This window comes from Oncorhynchus nerka, linkage group LG1 (assembly GCF_034236695.1).
Source record: "Oncorhynchus nerka isolate Pitt River linkage group LG1, Oner_Uvic_2.0, whole genome shotgun sequence".
Classification (NCBI taxonomy): Eukaryota; Metazoa; Chordata; class Actinopteri; order Salmoniformes; family Salmonidae; genus Oncorhynchus; species Oncorhynchus nerka.
The window spans coordinates 39,752,026-39,778,263 of NC_088396.1; the positions used below are offsets into that span (position 1 = coordinate 39,752,026).

The 26,238-nt window shown below is 43.5% G+C and overlaps 1 protein-coding gene across 1 annotated transcript in view; it reads left to right on the plus strand.

The window, feature by feature from the left end:
• Nucleotides 1–26,238, plus strand: part of LOC115130141 (voltage-dependent L-type calcium channel subunit beta-4-like) — a 68,577-nt gene that overhangs the window by 33,985 nt on the left and 8,354 nt on the right. The window contains exons 3-10 of the mRNA XM_029660946.2: nucleotides 5,727–5,846; nucleotides 6,095–6,217; nucleotides 14,741–14,871; nucleotides 16,420–16,496; nucleotides 17,595–17,614; nucleotides 18,311–18,391; nucleotides 23,677–23,735; nucleotides 25,554–25,663. Coding sequence (XP_029516806.1) covers nucleotides 5,727–5,846; nucleotides 6,095–6,217; nucleotides 14,741–14,871; nucleotides 16,420–16,496; nucleotides 17,595–17,614; nucleotides 18,311–18,391; nucleotides 23,677–23,735; nucleotides 25,554–25,663 — 721 coding nt within the window. The remainder of the gene's footprint in view (nucleotides 1–5,726; nucleotides 5,847–6,094; nucleotides 6,218–14,740; nucleotides 14,872–16,419; nucleotides 16,497–17,594; nucleotides 17,615–18,310; nucleotides 18,392–23,676; nucleotides 23,736–25,553; nucleotides 25,664–26,238) is intronic.

The following is a 26,238-nucleotide window of genomic DNA, read 5'->3' on the forward strand; positions in this document are numbered from 1 at the left end:
AACAAAAATAGAACTGATTGGCCATAATGACCGTCATTCTGTTTGGAGGAAAAAGGGGGAGGCTTGCAAGCCAGAGAACACCATCCCAACCGTGAAGCACGGGGGTGGCAGCATCATGTTGTGGGGGTGCGTTGCTGCAGGAGGAACTGGTGCACTTCACAAAATAGATGGCTTAATGAGGAAGGAAAATTCTGTGGCTATATTGAAGCAACATCTCAAGACATCGGTCAGGATGTTAGAGCTTGGTTGCAAATGGGTCTTCCAAATGGACAATGACCACAAGCATTCTTCCAAAGTTGTTGCAAAGTGGCTTACGGACAACAAAGTCGAATCAAAATCAAATCAAATTTGATTTGTCACATACACATGGTTAGCAGATGTTAATGCGAGTGTAGCGAAATGCTTGTGCTTCTAGTTCCGACCATGCAGTACTATCTAACAAGTAATCTAACAATTTCACAACAAGTACCTTATACACACACAAGTGTAAAGGAATGAATAAGAATATGTACATAAAAATATATAGATGAGTTATGGCCGAACGGCATAGGCAAGATGCAGTAGATGGTATAGAGTGCAGTATATACATATGAGATAGTAATGTAGGGTATGTAAACATGATAAAAAGTGGCATTGTTTAAAGTGGCTAGTGACACATTTATTACATCCAATGTTTTATTATTAAAGTGGCTAGAGATTTGAGTCAGTATGTTGGCAGCAGCCACTCAATGTTAGTGATAGCTGTTTAACAGTCTGATGACCTTGAGATAAAAGCTGTTTTTCAGTCTCTCGGTCCTAGCTTTGATGCACCTGTACTGACCTCACCTTCTGGATGATAGCGGGGTGAACAGGCAGTGGCTCGGGTGGTTGTTGTCTTTGATGATCTTTTTGGCCTTCCTGTGACATCGGGTGGTGTAGGTGTCCTGGATTGCAGGTAGTTTGCCCCCGGTGATGCGTTGTGCAGACCTCACCACCCTCTGGAGAGCCTTAGAGTTATGGGTGGAGCAGTTGCTGTACCAGGCAGCGATACAGCTTGACAGGATGCTCTCGATTGTGCATCTGTAAAGGTTTGTGAGTGTTTTTGGTGACAAACCGAATTTCTTCAGCCTCCTTCACCACGCTGTCTGTGTGGGTGGACCATTTCAGTTGTTTGGTAATCAAGCCTACCACTGTAGTGTCGTCTGCAAACTTGATGATTGAGTTGGAGGCGTGCATGGCCACGCAGTCATGGGTGAACAGGGAGTACAGGAGAGGGCTGAGAACGCACCCTTGTGGGGCCCCAGTGTTGAGGATCATGTAGATGTTGTTTCCTACCCTCAACACCTGGGGGCGGCCCGTCAGGAAGTCCAGGACCCAGTTGCACAGGGCGGGGTCGAGACCCAGGGTCTCAAGCTTAATGACGAGTTTGGAGGGTACTATGGTGTTAAATGCTGAGCTCTAGTCGATGAACAGCATTCTTACATAAGTATTCCTCTTGTCCTGATGGTTTATGGCAGTGTGCATTGCGGTTGCGATTGTGTTGTCTGTGGACCTATTGGGGTGGTAAGCAAATTGGAGTGGGTCTAGGGTGTCAGGTAGGGTGGCGGTGATATGGTCCATGACTAGTCTCTCAAAGCACTTCATGATGATGGAAGTGAGTGCTACGGGGCGATTAGTCATTTAGCTCAGTTACCTTAGCTTTCTTGGGAACAGGAACAATGGTGGCCTTCTTGCAGCATGTGGGAACAGCAGACTGGGATATGGATTGATTGAATATGTCCGTAAACACACCAGCCAGCTGGTCTGTGCATGCTATGAGGACGCAGCTAGGGATGCCATCTGGGCCGGCAGTTTTGCAAGGGTTAGCACGTTTAAATGTTTTACTCACGTTGGCTGCAGTGAAGGAGAGCCCACAGGTTTTGGTAGTGGGCCGTGTCAAAGTGAGCGAAGAAGTTTTTAGTTTGTCTAGGAGCAAGACATTGTAGTCCGCGACGGGGCTGGTTTTCTTTTTGTAGTCCGTGATTGACTGTAGACCCTGCCAAATACCTCTCGTGTCCGAGCCGTTGAATTGCGACTCTACTTTGTCTCTATACTGACGCTTAGCTTGTTTGATTGCCTTGCGGAGAGAATAGCTACACTGTTTGTATTCGGTCATGTTTCCAGTCGCCTTGCCTTGATTAAAAGCAGTGGTTCGCACTTTCAGTTTTGCACAAATGCTGCCATCAATCCATGGTTTCTGGTTGGGGAAGGTTTTGGAGTGGCCATCACAAAGCCCTGACCTCAATCCTATAGAAAATATGTGGGCAGAACTGAAAAAGCGTGTGTGAGCAAGGAGGCCTACAAACCTAACTCAGTTATACCAGCTCTGTCAGGAGGAATGGGCCAAAATTCACCTAACTTATTGTTGGATGCTTGTGGAAGGCTACCCGAAACATTTGACCCAAGTTAAACAATTTAAAGGCAATGCTACCAAGTACTAATTGAGTGTATGTGAACTTCTGACCCACTGGGAATGTGATGAAAGAAATAAAAGCTGAAAAAAATCATTGTCTCTTTTATTCTGACATTTCACATTCTTAAAACGGCACCTCAGTACCTCCAGGCTCTGATCAGGCCCTACACCCAAACAAGGGCACTGCATTCATCCACCTCTGGCCTGCTCGCCTCCCTACCACTGAGGAAGTACAGTTCCCGCTCAGCCCAGTCAAAACTGTTCGCTGCTCTGGCCCCCCAATGGTGGAACAAACTCCCTCACGACGCCAGGACAGCGGAGTCAATCACCACCTTCCGGAGACACCTGAAACCCCACCTCTTTAAGGAATACCTAGGATAGGATAAAGTAATCCTTTCTCACCCCCCTTAAAAGATTTAGATGCACTATTGTAAAGTGGCTGTTCCACTGGATGTCTTAAGGTGAACGCACCAATTTGTAAGTCGCTCTGGATAAGAGCGTCTGCTAAATGACTTAAATGTAAATGTAAATGTAAAATAAAGTGGTGATCCTAACTGACCTAAGGATTAAATGTCAGGATGTATTTGGCTAAGGTGTATGTAAAACTTCAATATGTTGAAGAGGGTGGGGCTGCATCCCTGTCTCACCCCACCTCTCTCTCCCTCTCTTTCCCCTCTCTCAATATCCCCCTCTTTGCCTTTCTCCCTCTTTCCCCCCTTCTCTTTCTGTCACTATCCCACTTTCTTTTCAGCCCCTACTTTCTATTTATGTTCAGTGTCCCTATAGCTTCCTCTATCTCCACTTCACACTTTCTCGTTCTGTCTTTTCCACTCTGACCGAGTGAGTGGGTGTTGTACCGGGGAACTCTCCCACCCGCCATTGACTCGTTAATAAGAGAAAGGGTGGTGTGTGTGTGTTGTCTGTGGCATCTGGGGGGCAGCTCTTCTGATCGTAATGACATGAGACTGGCTCTGCCTGAGGCTGGGAGGGGGACCCAGCCACCGCATCCACCCCCACCCAGGGAGACAGAGACCACGACACACTATCTCTCTGTCTCTGTCTCTCTTTCTCCCCCCTCTCTCTTTTGCTTGCTCTCCCTCTCTCTCGCTCTCTCTTTCGCTCTCTCTTTCACTCTCTCCCTCCCCTCTCTCTGCCCCACTCTCTCTCTCTGTCTCTCTTATTGTCTCATTCTAATCAGACCTGTGCTCTTCTGAGAAAGGACTATTGAATACATTAGCAATAGACTACTTTGATCCAGGAATCAAAAGATCCCACACAAAAGGAACAATCCCCTTGAAGGTTGATTAACCTTGTTGCACCGGGCCTAAAAAGGCAACAGACGTTGACCAAGCTTTCTTTGAACCTTTTAGATAAATGAATCCCACTGCTGCTTCCAGTGAATCTAGTAGAAGTTGTAATGACCAACCACACTATACTGCACGTCATGGTGGTTTAACTGATCATCTACCCTGTCACTCACTCACAGTTCTAACGCTAGTTCACTCTGCTCCCTTCAGTCTGAGATTTGTTTTTGAATTCTTTGTGGGTCTGTGTAATCTGAGGGAAATATGTCTCTCTCTCTCTCACTCTTTCTCTCTCTCTCTCTCTCTCTCTCTCTCTCTCTCTCTCTTTCTGTCTGTCTCTCTTTCTCTCTCTCTCTTTGTCTCTCTCTCCTTCGCGCTCTCTCTGTCTCGTTCTCAATGTCTTTCTGTCTCTCTCTCTCTGTCTTTCACTCTGTCTCTTTCTTTCTCTCTCTTTCTGCCTGTCTCTCTCTCTTTATCTCTCTCTTTGTCTCTCTCCCTGTCTGTCTCTCTTTCTCTCTCTCTCTCTCTTTGTATCTCTCTCTCTTTGTCTCTCTCTCCTTCACACTCTCTCTGTCTTTCTGTCTCTCTCTGTCTTTCACTCTCTTTCTGTCTCTTTCTCTCTCTCTGCCTGTCTCTCTCTTTCTCGCTCTGTATTTTTCTCTCTCTCTCTGTCTCCTTCTCTCTTTCTCTGTTTGTGTCTATCTCACTGTTCAGTTCCTCCTCATGCAGTATTGATCCAGCCAGTCTCTCTTTATTCCCACTCTCTCTCCACTTAATGTGGTTTCCAATGTGATCACTTCAACTAAGATCGGCTGGGTTGCGCACCGCTCGCCAGCTGTGGGCTTCAAAAACATTCCTATATTTGTGAGTTGTGTCTCCCGGCTCACCAGCTTTAATCAGGGTCCCTGTGATCCCGCTTGGAGAGGCATATTCCCGCCCACGCAACGTACGGACTCCACCTCTGTAGCACCTGGCTACAGGCCTATCATAGCCACCTTCACTCAGTGCTCAGTACATTCTGACAATATTAGGACATGGGCTACTGAGTGGCGCAGCGGTCTAAGGCACCGCATCTCAGTGCAAGAGGCGTCACTTCAGACCCTGGTTCGATTCCAGGCGTATCACAACCGGCAGTGATTGGGAGTCCCATAGGGCGGTGCACAATTGGCCCGGCGTCGTCTGTCCGGGTTAGGGTTTGGCCGGGGTAGGCCGTCATTGTAAATAAGAGTTTTGTAAACGTCATTGTAAACTGATTTGCCTAGTTAAATACGTTCAAATAAAAATACTCTAGGGTAACCATATAGCCTTTTATCTGTTCAGGATTACAGCTTTCATAGTGATGATACAGCTCACAAACTTCACTGACCTGTGTAAGCATGGTAAACATTCCTCACTGACCTGTGTAAGCATGGTAAACATTCCTCACTGACCTGTGTAAGCATGGTAAACATTCCTCACTGACCTGTGTAAGCATGGTAAACATTCCTCACTGACCTGTGTAAGCATGGTAAACATTCCTCACTGACCTGTGTAAGCATGGTAAACATTCCTCACTGACCTGTGTAAGCATGGTAAACATTCCTCACTGACCTGTGTAAGCATGGTAAACATTCCTCACTGACCTGTGTAAGCATGGTAAACATTCCTCACTGACCTGTGTAAGCATGGTAAACATTCCTCATAATAACAATGACAACTACAGAGGGGTTCAGACAGCAAAAATATGTCACCTTTTTCAGGGACAAATGTCACAAATGTCTTGGCCCTTTATAGGGTTCAGCTGACTCCTACACTAGCCAATCATTTTACTGTTGTCTTGTTGCCTGGCTATTATCTAACTGTTATCTGACTGTTATCTGACTGTTATATTGTCCCTCTGCAGGGTTCAGCTGACTCCTACACTAGCCGACCATTTTACTGTTGTCTTCTTTCCTGCCTGTTGCCTGCCTGTTACCTTACTGTTATCTGACTGTTATATTGTCCCTCTGCAGGGTTCAGCTGACTCTTACACTAGCCGACCATCGGACTCAGATGTCTCCTTGGAGGAGGAACCGGCAGGCGGAAAGCTGGAGAAGGAGCAGCAGGCTGCTGTACAGCTGGAGAGGGCCAAGGTGAGACACCTGCAGGGTGTTCCACTGTGGAGCCTTATGCTATACTAGGCACATTGGGGCCTTGTTCTGAACCTATCATTGGAAAGGTCCCAGTAGGCAAGGCTGGTTGAAATTAAGTTATTGATTAAAACCACATTACAACCAGAACTGGTATATTTGCAGAACATTTTGCCCACTGGGTTATGGTTGAGCTTATCTAGCTAGGCTAGGCACTGTTCTTATACATGGCGTTTCCTGTATTGTCTCAGGCCAAAGCGGTGGCCTTTGCTGTGAAGACTAACATCAGTTACTGTGGAGCCCTGGATGAGGATGTCCCTGTGGCAGGAACCGCCATCTCCTTCGATGCCAAGGACTTCCTGCACATTAAAGAGGTACAATATACTGTACAGTACATAACAACCCTACTGCTACAGCTATGCCTGTGTCTGAAATGGCATTCTATTACCTATGTAGTGAACTACTTTTGGCCGGAGCCCATGAGTAGTGCACTATATAGGGAATAGGGTGCCATTTCAGACAACCTATGTTTGCTGCAAGCCATATCTGTTCAAGGGCCATTATGGATGAATCAATATCAATCATGCATGTCCCGTTTTAGATCCGAGAACAATGGACTAGTGAGTGTGTATACAGCCTAGTATGTCAAATCAAATCAAATGTATTTATATAGCCCTTCGTACATCAGCTGATATCTCAAAGTGCTGTACAGAAACCCAGCCAAAAACCCCAAACAGCAAGCAATGCAGGTGTAGAAGCACGGTGGCTAGGAAAAACTCCATAGAAAGGCCAAAACCTAGGAAGAAACCTAGAGAGGAACCAGGCTATGTGGGGTGGCCAGTCCTCTTCTGGCTGTGCCGGGTGGAGATTATAACAGAACATGGCCAAGATGTTCAAATGTTCATAAATGACCAGCATGGTCGAATAATAATAAGGCAGAACAGTTGAAACTGGAGCAGCAGCACGGTCAGGTGGACTGGGGACAGCAAGGAATCATCATGTCAGGTAGTCCTGGGGCACGGTCCTAGGGCTCAGGTCCTCAGAGAGAGAGAAAGAAAGAGAGAATTAGAGAGAGCATATGTGGGGTGGATGTCTGTGGAGTTTACACACTCTTCTTTTCTATTCTGAGTCATTGTGTTGTTTTGTGTTGACTTTCAAAGTTGCATAGAGTGTGTAAGCAGTCGCCTAGGGCCCCCGGCCGTTAGAGGGCCCGACCCAAAATATGTTTTTCTTTATTTTTTTTTGGGGGAACTCAGTCAGGGTTTCAACTTGCTGTTGAGAGTTAGATTAGTAGAATACACAAGGTGCAAGTTCTAAATGTGGTTGTGCATCAGCAATTTTCAGTTTTTCTCCTGTTTTGTCACTCAGTTAGCCCATGTCAGCTAACATTGTTTAGATTGTTAAGTTAGTCTAGCCAGTTATCTAAACGTATAGTAATCATGTCCGAATACCAGTGGTGTAAAGTACTTGAGTAAAAATACTTTAAAGTACTACTTCAGTAGTTTTGGGGGTATCTGTACTTTACTTTACTATTTATATTTTTGACAACTTTTATTTTACTTCACTACATTTCTAAAGAAAATAATGTACATTTACTCCATACATTTTCCCTGACACCCAAAAGTATAAATGTGTATAATTACAGGAAATTAGCTTTAAAATTACAAAATTTTCTCTCCATCCCATGGTAAAATGTGTATACCGGAAGCAAACCTGCTTTAAAACTGCAATAATGTCTCTCTTCCCAATGGCAAAATTAGTAGAATGACATGACATTTGTTATAAATTGCTCAATTGTCTCTTCGCCCCATGGCAAAATGTGTAGAACTGCAGAAAACTTGCTTTGAAACGGCAACATTTTCGCTACGCCACATGACAAAATGTGTAGAATTGTAGGAAATTAACTTTAAAGCGTACATTTTTCTGTCCACTGTCATTTCTCTCCACCTGCTTGGTGGGGACTAAGATTGAATCATACTACACCGGCTCTGATGCTCGTCGGATGTGGCAGGGCTTGCAAACCATTACAGACTACAAAGGGAAGCACAGCCGAGAGCTACCCAGTGACACGACCCTACCAGACGAGCTAAACTACTTCTATGCTCTCTTTGAGGCAAATAACACTGAAACATGCATGAGAGCACCAGCTGTTCCGGAAGACTGTGATCACGCTCTCCAACATGTTTTAAGCAGACCACCATAGTGCCTGTGCCCAAGAACACTAAGGTAACCTGCCTAAATGACTACCAACACGTAGCACTCACGTCTGTAGCCATGAAGTGCTTTAAAATGCTGGTCATGGCTCACATCAACACCATTCTCCCAGAAACCCTAGACCCACTCCAATTTGCATACCGCCCCAACAGATCCACAGATTATGCAATCTCTATTGCACTCCACACTGCCCTTTCCCACCTGGACCAAAGAAACACCTATGCGAGAACGCTATTCATTGACTACATCTCAGCGTTCAACACCATAGGGCCCTCAAAGCTCATCAATAAGCTAAGGACTTTGGGACTAAACACCTCCCTCTGCAACTGGATCCTGGACTTCCTGACGGGCTGCTCCCAGGTGGTAAGGGTAGGTAACAAGACATCCGCCACGCTGATCCGCAACACAGGGGGCCCTCAGGGATGCGTGCTCTGTCCCCACCTGTACTCCCTATTCACTCATGACTGCACGGCCAGGCACGACTCCAACACCATCATTAAGTTTGTCGATGACACAACAGTAATAGGCCTGATTTTGCGAGTCGTAGAACCACTGAATTCTAATTTCAAAGCTGTGGCAAGTTTAGCGTAGTCATTTAGCATGTGTTGCTGTTGTAGACTAAGGAACCTTGTCACGTGTCTATTCGATGTTCGCTTCAACAGGTAAACCCTGTCACAACCCGTAGCGTTCGTGTAGCCATCCAACGCGTCCTCTTATGTCAGCTAGGAACGTCTCAGTATTGTTTGGCTGACCTGGAATGGGGTCAAAGGTGGGGAAATTCTTGATGAGTTTGTCAAGGTATTCCGCACCAAGCGAGCGGAGAGGGTTGGCTTCATCCTGTGGAGAGATTGGGGCCGAAAGGCCAAGAGGAGAAGCCAAGCCTTGTTGTTGTTGGCCAAGAGGCGCAATATTACTCTGTGCCGAATGGCCAAGAGGAGAAGACTGAGGGACACATGAGGGAGGCAAGGTCTGAAACCTATCGTCTTTACTCCTGTGAGTACAGGGCTCTGGTTGCTTGGATTGGTAGTCACGCTGTAGAGATTTCCTCCAGATGGTACCTAAGGGTACCTATTTCCTCCGCTTGGGGCTGTTTTTCTGCAAAGGGACCAGGACGACTGATCCGTGTAAAGGAAAGAATGAATGGGGCCATGTATCGTGAGATTTTGAGTGAAAACCTCCTTCCATCAGCAAGGGCATTGAAGATGAAACGTGGCTGGGTCTTTCAGCATGACAATGATCCCAAACACACCGCCCGGGCAACGAAAGAGTGGCTTCGTAAGAAGCATTTCAAGGTCCTGGAGTGGCCTAGCCAGTCTCCAGATCTCAACCCCATAGAAAATCTTTGGAGGGAGTTGAAAGTCCGTGTTGCCCAGCAACAGCCCCAAAACATCACTGCTCTAGAGGAGATCTGCATGGAGGAATGGGCCAAAATACCAGCAACAGTGTGTGAAAACCTTGTGAAGACTTACAGAAAACGTTTGACCTCTGTCATTGCCAACAAAGGGTATATAACAAAGTATTGAGATAAACTTTTGTTATTGACCAAATACTTATTTTCCACCATAATTTGCAAATAAATTCATTAAAAATCCTACAATGTGATTTTCTGGATTTTTTTTTCTCATTTTGTCTGTCATAGTTAAAGTGTACTTATGATGAAAATTACAGGCCTCTCTCATCTTTTTAAGTGGGAGAACTTGCACAATTGGTGGCTGACTAAATACTTTTTTGCCCCACTGTATATAAATGTACGCAAGTCAGTTAAGAACAAATTCTTATTTACAATGACGGCCTGCAGGGAACAGTGTAACCCACTTTTCCCTGGCAGGCCGTCATTGTAAATAAGAATTGCCTTGTTCAGGCAGAACAACCTTATCAGCTCGGGGATTCGATCCAGCAACCTTTTGGTTAGTGGCCCAACGCTCTAACCACTAGGCTACCTGCCACCCCAAAAAGACAAATACATAGTCAAGAAAGAGTGTGCTCTTTCCAGTCTTTTCAGTCCTCTGAAGCAGGTCGTCAGCAGATTGTCACTGTCAAAAACACTGTCCTTGGAGAGCAATTCTGAGGTAATAATTTTGCGCGGAGCAAGTATTTATTTTTTTGTATTTATTTTACCCCCTTTTTCTCCACAATTCCAGTTGGTAGTTACAGTCTTGTCCCATTGCTTCAACTCCCGTATGGACTCGGGAGAGGCAAAAGTCGAGAACCATGCGTCCTCTGAAACACTTCCCCGCCAAGCACGCTTAACCCCGGAAGCCAGCCGCACAAATGTGTCAGGGGAAACACCGTACACCTAGCGACCGTGTCAGCATGCATGCACCCAGCCCGCCACAGTAGTCGCTAGAGCGCGATGGGACAAGGACCGGCCAAACAAGATCCGGCCAAACCTTCCCGACGTTGGGCCATTTGTGCGTCGCCTCATGGTTCTCCTGTTCACGGCCGACTGCGGCAAAGCCCGGTATCTAACCAGGATCTGTAGTAACGCAGCTAGCTCTGCGATGTAGTGCCTTAGACCACTGCGCCACTCAGGAGGCCCTGAGCAAGCATTTATGCGGTCCGGGTACAGGGGGTGGCATGTGTCTAAAATGATTTTGTGAGAATTGCGGATGGCACTGACCTTAAAGATCTCATCCAGGCCTGTCTGTTTGACTCCAAGTACCTTGCTTGCTGTGGTGATAATCCTTCTCAGCATATTTCTCTGGCTGACGGTGGCATTGCCAAACCAACAAACAATAGCAAAAGTAAAAATACTCTCAATGAAAAATTTGTAAAACAGAGTCAGTATAGTACAGTCAACATTAAAAGATCCCAGCTTTTTTTTGAGAAAGTACAGGCTCTGTTGACCCTTTTTGTAGATCACGTCTGTACATTTACTCCACTGAAGCTTATCGTCCAAGAGGACACCCAGATATTTGTATTCCTCTACAATCTCTATGTTCTGACCTCTGATAGATGTGTGATTCATCACACCACTTTACAAAGTTATTTAGGACCGGGCCATGGTGTTCCTTGTTTTTCATCATGCAACAGGCTGATCAAGGCAGTGTCATCAGGCTCAGGAAGTCCAACAGCCACAAAACCAGCCCCCCATCTAAGGAGAAGTCCCGAATTAGTCTCTGTGCCAGAATGTAAGGCTGGATTGTGTTGAAGGAAGAAGAAAAGTCCTACAAACAAAACCCTGACATGGGATTTGGTACCCTCTCGATGTCTATAGACCATGTTGAGGAGAGTAGAAATGGCATCATCAACTCCTCTGCTGGGCTGATAAGCAAACTGAAACGGGTCGAGGAGCTTCTGGGTGGTGGTGCTGAGAACATGACTCTTCATCATTTTCTCAAGGTGTTTCATTACTAAGGATGTCAAGGCGACAGGGGCGGTAGTCATTCAGCACAGAGGGATTAGATGCTTGAGGAATGGGTATAATTATTGACTTTTTCCACAATACTGGCACGTGTTGCTGGTCGAGCGAGGATTGGAAAATGTCTGTTAAAAACACCAGCCAGTTGTTCAGCACAGTGCTTTAACACATGTCCACTTATTTTGCCTGAGCTTTTGTGTGCGTTACATCCCCTGAACAACTTCAAAACATCATCCTGTTTAACAACAACCCTCTCAAACATTTGTAATGATGCTTCCATTTGTTTTACCTCTGACATAAAGTTTTCTGAATCAAATCTTGAGAAGTAAACATTCAGTTCATTAGCCATGTTCTGGCCCTCATGTCTCCGAAGGTCAGCACTGGTTTTTCCCCTGCATATGTGGGGGGCACTAGACATGGATTTAAGACCTTGCCAGGCCACCCTTGAGTTTCCTGAGGAGAGGGTCCTCTCCACCCTTTGCTTGTATGCCTCCTTGTCCACCAGTATCTGTCTTTTGATCTCATGTTGTACATCTCTTAAAGCCTGTCTATCACCCTCAGCATAAACTGACCTGACGTTGTAGATCTCTTAAAGCCTGTCTATCACCCTCAGCATAAACTGATCTCATGTTGTACATCTCTTAAAGCCTGTCTATCACCCTCAGCATGAACTGATCTGACGTTGTACATCTCTTAAAGCCTGTCTATCACCCTCAGCATGAACTGATCTCACGTTGTACATCTCTTAAAGCCTGTCTATCACCCTCAGCATAAACTGATCTCATGTTGTACATCTCTTAAAGCCTGTCTATCACCCTCAGCATAAACTGATCTCATGTTGTACATCTCTTAAAGCCTGTCTATCACCCTCAGCATAAACTGATCTCATGTTGTACATCTCTTAAAGCCTGTCTATCACCCTCAGCATAAACTGATCTCATGTTGTACATCTCTTAAAGCCTGTCTATCACCCTCAGCATAAACTGCCTTCTTCCTATTAAGTAGTGATTTTAGATTTTTTGATACCCAAGGCTTGTTGTTAGAGAATATTTTTCAGGTTTTAGTGGCACAATTGACAACACAGAAGTTTACAGAAGTCTGAAACAACATCTGTGAGTTCATTGAGATCAGTGCTGCTGTTCTCAAATACCTCCCACATTGTACAGTCAAAACACCCCTGGAGACCAGATACCTCCCAAGTTGTACAGTCAAAACACTCCTGGAGACCAGATACCTCCCACATAGTACAGTCAAAACACCCCTGGAGACCAGATACCTCCCACAATGTACAGTCAAAACACCCCTGGAGACCAGATACCTCACACATTGTACAGTCAAAACACCCCTGGAGACCAGATACCTCCCAAGTTGTACAGTCAAAACACACTCCTGGAGACCAGATACCTCCCACATAGTACAGTCAAAACACCCCTGGAGACCAGATACCTCCCACATAGTACAGTCAAAACACCCCTGGAGACCAGATACCTCCCACATTGTACATTCAAAACACCCTTGGAGACCAGATGCCTCCCACATTGTACAGTCAAAACACCCCTGGAGACCAGATACCTCCCACAATGTACAGTCAAAACACCCCTGGAGACCAGATACCTCCCACATTGTACAGTCAAAACACCCCTGGAGACCAGATACCTCCCAAGTTGTACAGTCAAAACACTCCTGGAGACCAGATACCTCCCACATAGTACAGTCAAAACACCCCTGGAGACCAGATACCTCCCACATAGTACAGTCAAAACACCCCTGGAGACCAGATACCTCCCACATTGTACAGTCAAAACACCCCTGGAGACCAGATGCCTCCCACATTGTACAGTCCCATAGCACAAGTCAAGAATCTTATTTTTCCTAGTGTGACATTTCACATACTGGTGGTATGTGCACAGGACTAAAATAAATGTGAGTGCGTCTGGCGAGATAGATTCCAGTTTCTGTGACAGATTAAAAATAATCTCTGATGCTTTTGTTATATTAGCTTTAGGTTGAATGTACACCACGGTAACAAACAATTGAGGGAACTCACATGCAGATAGTAGGGTCACAGTGACACAGAAAGCTGTTCAATGTCGAGGGTTTCAGAGTCTCTCTCTTACCAGGATCGATTTACACCACTGGTCCCTGACAAGCAGGCAGATGCCCCCATCATGATGTTCCCTGTGATGCTCAGATCACTGTCCGCTCTGACCAGAGTGAAGCCGGCTCCATTTACACCACTGGTCCCTGACAAGCAGGCAGACGCCCCCATCATGATGTTCCCTGTGATGCTCAGATCACTGTCCGCTCTGACCAGAGTGAAGCCGGCTCCATTTCCCTGTCCGGGACTCTGTTATCCAGTCAGTAAACGCCAGCAAACAGGCCTCCCGGTATTCGTGTTGGAAGCAAAAATTCGCTGACAGCTCATCCGCTTTAACCCTCAGTGACAGGGCATTGATCAGCAAGGTGGTGGGAAGGGAAATTTGTTTTTTAATTTTTGCCCCATGTTTTCTACGTTTGCATTTGGGTTTGTAATCCACTCGCAGACAGTCGGGGATTAGATGGGTCATTGGGATATCCATCGCGTTTGTGTTTGAGTTGCATTGTAGTAGGAACTCTCTGCTGTATTGGATTCTGCTGCCAGTAGCGTTTTCATCATTTAGTCTGTTTGTAGCAGGTATGTACATGATCAACAAGATCAGTCCAACACCCCACCACTGTAAAGCCATCGTTGACAGATGGCAAATAGTTTACAAACAAAGTGTTCAAATTCATGTTGCAAGTTCTAGCAACAGACCTAGCAACAGAAGCTAGAACTCATCGAATCCCATTGTGACGCAGAGGGGGACACTATTTGGCATGACAGGGCCCCAAAAGGCTAGAGCCGGTCCTGACTGTATGTCTATGAATTGTTACACACTTCTGTTCTAAGACATTCGCTTTGTGTGGCTTTGCCCACAGCCACATATAGTGTGTATTTTTCTGTGTGAGTTTTGCACACTGTCTTCTGTTCTGTTGTTTTGTGTTGTCTTGTCCACTACAGACGTACAGCAATGAGTGTACATGTCAGTGTATAACAAACACACACACACTCACTTCACTCATTGTGTTGTTTAATGTTGTCTTGTCCACTACAGAAGTACAGTAATGAGTGTACATGTCAGTGTATAACAAACACACACACACTCACTTCACTCATTGTGTTGTTTAATGTTGTCTTGTCCACTACAGAAGTACAGTAATGAGTGTACATGTCAGTGTATAACAAACACACACACACTCACTTCACTCATTGTGTTGTTTAATGTTGTCTTGTCCACTACAGAAGTACAGTAATGACTGGTGGATCGGCCGGCTGGTGAAGGAGGGCTGTGAGATCGGATTCATCCCCAGCCCTCTGAAACTAGAGAACATCCGTCTACAACAGGAGCAGAAGAGGGGTACACGCTCTTACGGGTAAGGCCCTGGTTGAGGGGCTGGGCAGGGGCTGGGGGTGAGGAGTTTACTGAGTGGGTGGGCTTGTTTGGGCAAATGGGCTGAGCTGGTGCTGGGAGGGTTTGGTTGGGTGGAGGGGCTGTGTTGGAGGGTGGGTTTAGGGTCTGGGGGTTTGGTTGGATAGGTGGAGGGGCTGTGTTGGAAGGTGGGTTTAGGGGCTGGGGGTTGGTTGGATAGGGTGGGGGCTGTGTTGGAAGGTGGGTTTAGGGGCTGGGGGTTGGTTGGATAGGTGGAGGGGCTGTGTTGGAAGGTGGGTTTAGGTGCTGGGGGTTGGTTGGATGGGTGGAGGGGCTGTGTTGGAGGGTGGGTTTAGGGTCTGGGGGTTTGGTCAGGTGAAGGGGCTGTGTTGGAGGGTGGGTTTAGGGTGTGGGGGGTTGGTTGGGTGGAGGGGCTGTGTTTTGGAGGGTGGGTTTTGGGGTTTGATTGTGTTGGTTGGGTAGAGGGGCTGTGTTGGAGGGTGAGTTTAGGGTCTGGGGGGGTTGGTTGGGGTGTTGAGGGGTGGGTTGTGGGTTGGAGAGGGGATAACTGTTTCTAAGAAATGTCCTGAATAAGCATTAATCAACTATTTATAAACGACTTAATTAAGCATTTGTAAAAGTATTATAAAAGGTTACTGAAGAGGGAAAGCGACATGGGTGGATCTGATGAGAGGCCACCTACTCCAGGTGTGGCTCTGCTGTAACTAGGGTGGTTTACTCATAATAACATATTGGTGACACTAATATGAAAGAGATGATATGCATCATTTTATATAAGTTTCCTCGTTGCCGACTATGACAGAGAGAATAGTCATTCTCCCACTATTGAGTCATTCAGCTCTGTTTTAACTCTTTGTTGTCTACTTTAAAGGACACTTCAGCGTTGGCCTCATGTTGCCGAGGGTTACGTTATGTAACAATTGTGGTAAAACAGTGGGTATATCATCTCACATAGTGCCTCGATAGATATTATCTCCAAGACAATCACTGCTCATAAATTATATATTAGCCTCTTTAATCCCAGCCCCTTTGTTATCACAATTCCTGGAACAATGTGTTGTCAATACTCATCTATTCTAGAATGTATTTATAGTATTCATCCATTCTACTGGTAGACCATTCTATTCTAATGCTAAATATTCAACATGGACACAAATCAAACTTTAGTTTAGAAGTGCATTTAAAACTGTAACAAACTTTAGTTTAGAAGTGCATTTAAAACTGTAACAAACTTTAGTTTAGAAGTGCATTTAAAAACTGTAACAAACTTTACAGTAACAAATAATAAAATGAAAGGGATAAAAACAAGCAAAAGGCAATAACAGAGAATAATTAAATAACATTAAAACACCAAGGATGTCTAAAGTAACAATAAAATGACTGATTAAAGACAGAGAACTCTGTTATTTACCCTGTTTCTCCTGAGGATGGGAGTTGTGTGGGACTCCCGTGATGGATGAGACTATCTGTCTGTGTTCCACATGAATGTTTCTTCTCTCTATCTCTGTCTATTATCCTTTGTGCCTTGCAGTAAGTCCAGTGGGAATTCCTCCTCCAGTCTAGGAGACATGGTTTCAGGCGGGTTCAAATCCAACCCTCCCTCTGCAGGTGAGCCTCCAGACAGAAGCCTATTAGGGGAAGAGCGTCTCTCCAGGTCGAGCGCCTCCCTACCCGTTTGTCAGAATGATTCATTTATCATCCAAAACTATGATCTAATTGTCCTTGTCTCTAACATACCATATCATTGTTGCTCAGTGTGTTGTTTATTAACTATTATTATGTATGTATTATTATTATTGTTTATTATATGTTTATTAACATATCAAATCCAGTGTTAGACGAACTGTCAGTCACTTCACATTAGTGAACTATGAACTGAATGGTTATCAGAGTATATGTACTCAATGACACTGTTCTACTCTAATGAGAAAAATCAAGTTACTTCAAAATGCTGCAGCTGCTCAATACAAACGTTCAGAGTAAGTTAATATGTGAAAATAGGGAACAGTGTCTGGAGGTTGGGTGGATGGAATGTGGAGTTGTGCGATCTTTGTGTCTTCCAGAATGTGCCATGCACGTTCTATTGGACTGGAATGAGGTGAGCCATGCACTCTCAGTCCACTCCTCCTCCTCTTCCTCTTCCTCCAAGAGGATTATGGACAAGCATTATGTCCATGCATTGAGTTTGCTTTAAGGCAAACATAACCCTATAGCCCAAACCCTGTTGGGCGAAATTTTATGTTTTGATGACAAGTTAAGATGAGAGATGCGTTATCCAAATATAAGGATTTGCTCCATCTTATATCCATCTTTACATAAATTGAAATATTACTCTCTTAATTTGAATTTATAAAAAAAATGTAAAAAATAAACACTTTTAAAGGATAATGCAACTTACCAAAGGCTTTAGCAGACTCACTTAACAAGTGTAACCAAGGCTGTCACCTGCAAAGGAAGGTTTGGAATAGAAGCAACAAATAAATCAAGTGTTTTGACCACTAATATACTGTCTACATACTGTATATGTAGTACTTCATTTATTTGTGTGATAAGGTATTTGCATCCATTATTGTACTCTTGAAATATTTCCAACAGTATTAGAGGAGTACTGAAAAGGTATCTCTCTAACGTGTTGTACTGTATATTGTATTACGTTTCTTGCCTGGCATTCATAGGCAATTATCAGTTGTTCTCTCATTTTTACAGGAAAACAGAAGCAGAAAGTGGTGAGTAGTTATAACACGTTTTATTCACTTTAATCCATCCACAGGTAAACCCCAAGATCTGTCACCACACAGAATCTGGTTGCACCTAGACTAATCATATACTGGATTATATATATTACTGTGTTATTCATCTAGGTGCAATGGCATCCTCCATATCAGCGTTTCAATCTTTATTTTAGGCATACAGACTAACTAATAGGTTGGACTTTATTCACCCCAATTAATATCTTAGGAATAAATACTATGAAGTGTCTTTGCAGACCTGATTGAGCTCACTTTAATACCATGTAGACCTGTCTTCTTTTATTTCATTCCAGCCCTGGAAAGTACCAGGGCTTAATGATGCTATTAAATTGATTGACCAAAGAAAAATAGGAGTTGCATAAATGAATTGGATGGCTCATCTTCAACAATGATCTGCTGGCAGTATTTTAATTATAACACTTTTTCAGCACATTATCAGGAAGTAAAACAGAAACGTCCCAATGTCTTAATAGCATAACTTAGTGGCTGACAGTAATATATCCAGCTACTGTTATACTCATTATTTTGTACCTGTGTTGTAACACTGTAATTCCACAGATACACTTTCTTGGTATTAAATAATACTTAATAAAAGGACATAATGGTGAATGGCATGTTACATGTTACTGTTGCTGTGTCTGTGCTCCCTCTAACCCTCGACCTCTGCTACAGACTGAAAACATCCCTCCCTATGACGTGGTCCCCTCCATGAGACCAGTGGTCCTGGTAGGACCGTCCCTGAAGGGATATGAGGTAGGCATCATGACAATAATATTTTCAGTCTCTTGTAAAGTGTTTTATTCGGCCTCCAATACAGCTATCCAGAACAACTGCAATATTTGGTTGTGTGCCATACAGGGACTCCAATTCCCAGCTCTCCCTTTTGGAATCTATATTGAGGGCCGTCAACGTGCAGACTAGTGGTTGAGATGCAGCTTCATTGAAGAGGTTCACTGACAGTGAATAACTCCCCCGTTCATTGTCAGAGTAGATATTTGGAGCTATCCAAAAATAACAGCTATGTCTGGCTTATCCATTCATTGGTAACTAACCACCAATGAGGGTTTGCAGAAAAAGGAGGGCAACATCTTTTCCTTGATATGTATGGGGGAAGTGGGGAGCCAGGATCATCGTCGGTCCTCATTGCCGCGCCACTGTGTTGCTGTGGTAACATCCTTCTGGGTAAAACACATCAGTCTGAAAAAGTAGAGCATGGCTTGAAATTAGAAACACAGAGATAAACAGCACCAGAAGAAGCTCTGTGTGTGTGTGTGTGTGTGTGTGTGTGTGTGTGTGTGTGTGTGTGTGTGTGTGTGTGTGTGTGTGTGTGTGTGTGTGTGTGTGATAATACAGTGTAAAAAAATAAACAAGATAATTTATGCGAAGGTTATGCGAAGGTGGATGGAATGGAGGCACAATTTCTTCTTCTTAATGTGATTTTTTCCCCCAATTTACAGAGATGTGTCTATTGGTCCAAACCATCCAATTACACTGACTTGTGTGAACAGCATGATGCTGTTGTTATTAATGCTCAATGTCAAGAGACCTTACCGAACATCCTTTTTCCTCTAAAAATGTCCCTTGTGAAATGTAAAAGAAAATGTTTTAACGTTGCCATGAAATATTCTGAACAAAAATATAAACGCAACATGCAACAATTTAAAAGATTTTGCTGAGTTACAGTTCATATAAGGAAATCAGTCAATTGATGGCACTAATCTATGGATTTCACATTACACATTCACATCACATTACTGGGAAGGGGCACACCCAATGGGGAGCCAGGCCCAGCCAATCAGAATGAGTTTTTCCCCACAAAAGGGCTTTATTACTGACAGAAATACTCCTCAGTACCCCGCCCCACCTCCCCCCAGACGATACCGCAGGTAAAGAAGCTGGATGTGGAGGTCCTGGGCTGGCGTGGTTACAAGTGGTCTGCGGTTGTGAAGCCGGTTGGACGTACTGCCAAATTCTCTAAAACAACATCGGAGGTGGCTTATGGTCGAGAAATGAACATTGAATTCTCTGGCAATGGCTCTGGTGGACATTCCTGCAGTCATTATGAAAATGTAGACATCTGTGGCATTGTGTAATATGACAAAATCGCCAATTTTAGAGTGACCTTTTATTGTCCCCACTTGTGTAATGATCATGGTGTTTAATCAGCTTCATGATATGACACACCTGTCAGGTGGATGAATTATCTCGACAAAGGCTCAAATGTTCACTATCAGGGGATGTAAACAAATGTGTGCACAAAACCTGAGAGAAATACGTTTTTTGTGCATATGGAACATTTCAGCTCATGTAACTGTAACAGTATAACGTTAGTCCGTCCCCTCGTCGGGATCGAACCAGGGACCCTCTGCACACATCAACCACTGACACCCACGAAGCATCGTTACTACCCATCGCTCCACAAAAGCTGCGGCCCTTGCAGCGCAAGTGGAACCACTACTTCAAGGTCTCAGAGCAAGTGACGTCGCCGATTGAAACGCTATTAGCGCGCACCACCAATAACTAGCTAGCCATTTCACATCGGTCACATAACATAGGACCAGCACTTTACATGTTGCGTTTATATTACATGTTGCGTGTATATTATCCAGGCCAACCAGTGGTTGCAGGAATATGCTCAATGCTTGAACCATTGTCGGGCGGCAGGTAGCCTAATGGTTAGAGCATTGGACTAGAGCAAGATCGAATCCCCGAGTTGACAAGGTAAAAATCTGTCGTTCGGCCCCTGAACAAGGTAGTTAAAATAAGAATGTGTTCTTAACTGACTTGCCTAGTTAAATAAAGGTAAAATAAAATTGTCGAAATATGTAGACTAGTTTATTAAATCTCATCTGCAAGCATAGCCATCATATGTTAAAGACTCAATATACTTCATAAACAAGATCTCACCATTCACGGGATTAACAGAAGACTGTATTTTGGTCACGTTAGATGTCGAGTCTATATACCAGCATTCCCCATACCAACAGAAGACTGTATTTTGGTCACGTTAGATGTCGAGTCTATATACCAGCATTCCCCATACCGGGGGCTGGCAGCCCGTGCTCACGATTTGAGAGACCGAGATACTAACAACTACCCACCAACAAACGTTATTCTAGAGCTGGTTGAATATGTTTTGAGGTATAACTATTTCAGGTTTGATAATGAATACTACCTCCAAACGAATGGATCATCGATGGGCTCCACATTCACTCCGAGCTACGCTAACCTTTATGTGGGTCATTTTGAACGTTTGTTAACAATGAAAACGAAAATCCATTTGTGAGTAAAGTCCTGAAGTGGTATCAATATATTAACGAGAGAAGAGCTGTCAGACTTGATACCATTACTCAATGACATTTGACCTCAATCTCAAATTCACTATTGAATGTGACACTAAACGTGTTCATTGCCTCAATATGTTTATTGAGAAATCAAATGGAACCCTGTTTACAACTCTGTATAGAAAAGAAACGGACAGAAATACTTTATTACAGCTTCTACCCGAGCCATTAAAAAGGGGACTTCCAAGAAGCCAGTTTTTCAGACTGCCCAATACATGCCACTCCACAGAGGACTATCTAGAAAAAGCAGCGGATTTGCACGATAGTTTTTTAAGAGGCTACTCTCCACAATGTGTGGATTAAGCTCTTCATTTGGCATTAGGGAAAACATGAGATGAACTGCTACAAAAAGACCCACTAGAGCTAAAGAACACTATAATGTTCACCACCACATGAGCTCGCGCAAAGTGGGAGATGCTGTCAAGAAACACTGGCATGTTTTATCATCAGACCCAGTTTTGCCAGCTGAATTTAACAATCCACCATTTATTGTATATAGGAGAGGTCGCAAGTAACGCGATTATTTTGGTCCAGCCACAAAAGAAAATGAGCCAGGCTCTTTTACGCCCTCTTCCGAATGGTAGCTATAAATGCAGAGATTGCGCACAGTGTAACAATATGATGTGTGAATATTGCTGTGACCCACATACAGGAAAACTGTTCACAAAAATGACATTAGTAAATGCTCCACCACCCATGTTATCTACATGATTAAATGTCCATGTGGGCTGTGTTATGTAGGTAAAACCTCTTGTTCTTTCAAAGAGAGAATTAATTCACATAAAAGTTAAATCAGGAGACATGACAGGGATTATTCAGTCTCAGTACATTTTAATGACCAAAAACCTTTAGATTTTGTGTCATAGAGAAAGTTAAGATATCAGACAGGGGAGGTGATATAAATAATACTCTGAACAAAAGAGAATGTTTTGGGATTTTCACCCTGTAGACATTATTTGTTAAAGGTTTTAATGATGAAATGCCTATGTATGTTATGCTGTAAATGTCAACATGAATTCATTCCATTACTCTGACGTTTTTATTGCGCTGTACCCAATGATTTATGAAAACTTGCTTGATTGGTTGATGTCCTCATTGTGGTTTTACAGACTTGTTTAATATGTTTAATGTACACACTTTATTCAAATATTTATGAAATGTACATTGTTATATTTGTGTAACACTTATTTTCCCTCGACTCCAAGCCCATTCGTTGCATTGAACGAATGTGAGTGGAGCTATACGGGTGCTATTTAAAAGAAAGCTCACAAAGCTCTGACAAAGGCCTTGAGGTTGAAACTTAAAGCAGTGATACTAGAAAGAGCCGTGTGCGGGTTTCCCCTTTTTGTCTTATCTTATTCAACTGTTACCATGCACCTGCAAAAAAAGATAGCTCAGATGTGCGAGTGCTTTTTGAATTTTGTTCAGTGTATATAGAATACGGTTATTGTTGTGTGCAAAAAACATAAATTGTCTTCAACTCCTTGTCGTTATATATGTGGATATACCATATAACAGTTGCTCCCTGCTCCTTGCTAGCCTTGTCCTTGTCCTTGTCCTTGCTAGCCTTGTCCTTGTCCTTGTCCTTGCAACTCCAGTTCTTTTCATCTTCAGATTCTAATTGAAATACCTTGTAGACTGGTCATTAATGTAGACTGGTCTGACCTGCTATAGCCCAATTCATCACACCGACTTTTTATCACACTTCATTTTAGGCCTTAATGTAGACTGGTCTGACCTGCTATAGCCCAATTCATCACACCGACTTTTTATGACACTTCATTTTAGGCCTTAATGTAGACTGGTCTGACCTGCTATAGCCCAATTCATCACACCGACTTTTTATGACACTTCATTTTAGGCCTTAATGTAGACTGGTCTGACCTGCTATAGCCCAATTCATCACACCGACTTTTTATGACACTTCATTTTAGGCCTTAATGTAGACTGGTCTGACCTGCTATAGCCCAATTCATCACACCGACTTTTTATCACACTTCATTTTAGGCCTTAATGTAGACTGGTCTGACCTGCTATAGCCCAATTCATCACACCGACTTTTTATCACACTTCATTTTAGGCCTTAATGTAGACTGGTCTGACCTGCTATAGCCCAATTCATCACACCGACTTTTTATCACACTTCATTTTAGGCCTTAATCACCTTATTTAATGTAACCAGGATTAATTCTGTAGAAAATGAGGTGGAAAGAAACCAGAGATCATGCTTCTCCTTTGCTGGATGTTTTGGACCAGTGGGATCATTCACAGGCAGGGCAAGAGGAGCCTGGTGGGACCTAACGGTTGGATGTCATAATGAGGAATATGGAGAAATCTTTATTGGATAGGTAATGGTGGTGGATGGGGAAATATGGGACAGGGTCTTAGCACTCATGCTGCGTTCATACTGAAATCAAAAAGGAAGACAAGGTTGACAACTGTTCTTTTGACATCCTTGGGCACCTATTTTTTAACATTGAACATCAAGGTATGTAGCTTCACCATATGAAATGGGTCTTGTCACAAGGGCTTTCTTGCCATGAGGAAGGCTCTTTGAAAGGCTTTCTGGCTGTCAACCTTTTTCACTTTACCTCTCTTTCTCAACCTCTTTCCCTTCTTTTTCTCCATCCTTTCCTAACTTTCTCCTCTGCCATCCTCTGCTGCTCTTCCTGGCTCTGTGTGCTGCGTGTGCAGGTGACAGACATGATGCAGAAAGCGCTCTTTGACTTCCTGAAGCACAGGTTTGATGGCAGGTGAGGAGTTGTGTTGTCAGCACTATCCCTGTCCCTGCGTACTGTCAACCCTATCCCTTCATATTGCACTAACACTCTGCCTGCTTACTGTAGCATCAGGCTCTCAGCTGCTCATGGCACCTATGCAAACTACTATAAGCTAGTGCGGAAAATACACTGAATGTACAAAACATGACATAGACTGACCAGGTAAATCCAGGTGAAAGTTATGATCCCTTATTGATGTCACCTGTTAAATCCACTTCAATCAGTTTAGATGAAGGGGAGGAGCAGGTTAAAGAAGGATTTTTAAGCCTTGAGCCAATTGAGACATGGATTGTGTATGTGGGCAATGGGCAAGACAAAATATTTGAGTGCCTTTGAAGGGGGTATGGTAGTAGGTGCCAGGTGCACCGGTTTGTGTCTGTCAAGAACTGCAATGTGGCTGGGGTTTTCACAGTCAACAGTTTCCCTGTGTGTATCAAGACTGGTCCACCACCCAAAGGACATCCAGCCAACTTGTCACAACTGTGGGAAGCATTGGAGTCAACATGGGCCATCATCCCTGTTGAATGCTTTCGACACCTTTTAAAGTCCATGCCCCAACGAATTGGGGGTGCAACTCAATATTAGGAAGGTGTTCCTAATGTTTGGTATACTCAGTGTAAACACCTTCCTAATATTGCGTAGCACTCCCAATTGAAGTGGATTTAACAAGTGACAGCAATAAGGGATCATAGCTTTCACCTGGATTCACCTGGTCACTCTTTGTCACGGAAAGAGCAGGTGTTCTTAATGTTTTTTATTAAACTATTAGGCTATTTCTTCAAATAATAAGCGCAGAAATGCACACATGACAGTAGGCTATAAATACAAATGTTCCATTAGCAGGAAAACACCATTATCAAAAGTGACCTCAAATGCGATTATGCATGTAATGCTTTAATTATAAAGGTGAATTTTTATGGTGAAAATGTTCTTCCCCAAATTTGAAGCTCATGCGCTGATTATGTATGCCAGTTAGCCTCTAACCGCCTTGTAAAGCGGATTCATGTGCTTAATTTTAAGAAGTTATTTGGCCACTTTAGTTGTGATACAAAGCTTATCAAAACATATAGGCCTATGGGCTAGGCTACATGTGTCACGTTCTGACCTTAGTTCCTTTATTATGTCTTTGTGTTAGTTTGGTCATGGCGTGAGTTGGGGTGGGTAATCTATGTACTTTTTTCTATGTTGTATTTCTGTGTTTGGCCTGGTATGGTTCTCAATCAGAGGCAGCTGTCGATCGTTGTCTCTGATTGAGAATCATACTTAGGTTTGCCTGTTTTCCCCATTTTGGTTGTGGGTGATTCTTTTCTGTGTCTGTGTTTTCTGTGTAGTATATGTCACCTTGCAGAACTGTTTCGTTTCTTCCATTCACTTCGTTATTTTGTTTTGTGTGTTCAGTTAATAAATTAACATGGACACTTACCACGCTGCGCCTTGGTCCGATATTTCATACTCGTCGTCAGACGACGAAGAGATCCGTTACAACATGAGGTGTGCGACTACGTTTAGAAAAAGTTGCAAAAAAATTCAGTTTATTATGCTGGGCATCATTCACAAGTGATAATATATCATAGGCCTGGTCAGTCTTAGTCATGGAAAGAGCAGGTGTTCTTAATGTTTTGTACACTCAGGATATGTAAAGCAGTTATACATGATCATTGAATTGCCAAAGTAAATAATCTGACCACCTGTTTTGACTAAACACTTTCTCTAGGATTATAAACATGGTAGTAGCCATACTTTACATGTGGGTTTGTGATATTCTGTATGCATTGAATCTGTTGCATTTAGGATATCTATTACGAGAGTAACAGCAGATATAGCTCTGGCCAAGAGGTCAGTGCTCAACAACCCCAGCAAGCGGGCCATCATCGAAAGATCCAACACCAGGTCCAACCTAGGTATCATCTGGATGACACTGAATACTGCTATTCTTCACTCAGATGTTTTGTATATGTTAAAAAGGAAATTATAAACTGGGTGGTTCGAACCCTGAATGCTGATTGGCTGAAAGCTGTGGTATATCTGACTGTATACCAGGGGTATGACAAAACATTTATTTTCACTGTTCTAATTATGTTGGTAACCAGTTTATAATCGCAGTAAGGCACATTGGGGGTTTGTTAAAGGCTGTATCCAGGCACTTCTCGTGGCGTTGTGCTTAAGAATAGCCCTTAGTTGTGGTATATTGGCCATATACCACACCCCCCCGTGCCTTATTGCTTAATTATACAGTACCAGTCAAAGGTTTGGACACACCTACTCATTCAGGGGTTTTTCTTTATTTTTGCTATTTTCTACATTGTATGATAATAGTGAAGACATCAAAACTATGAAATAACACATATGGAATCATTTAGTAACCAAAAAAGTGTTAAACAAATGAAAATATATTTGAGATTCTTCAAAGTAGCCACCCTTTGCCTTGATGACAGCTTTGCACACTCTTGGCATTCTCTCAACCAGCTTCATGAAG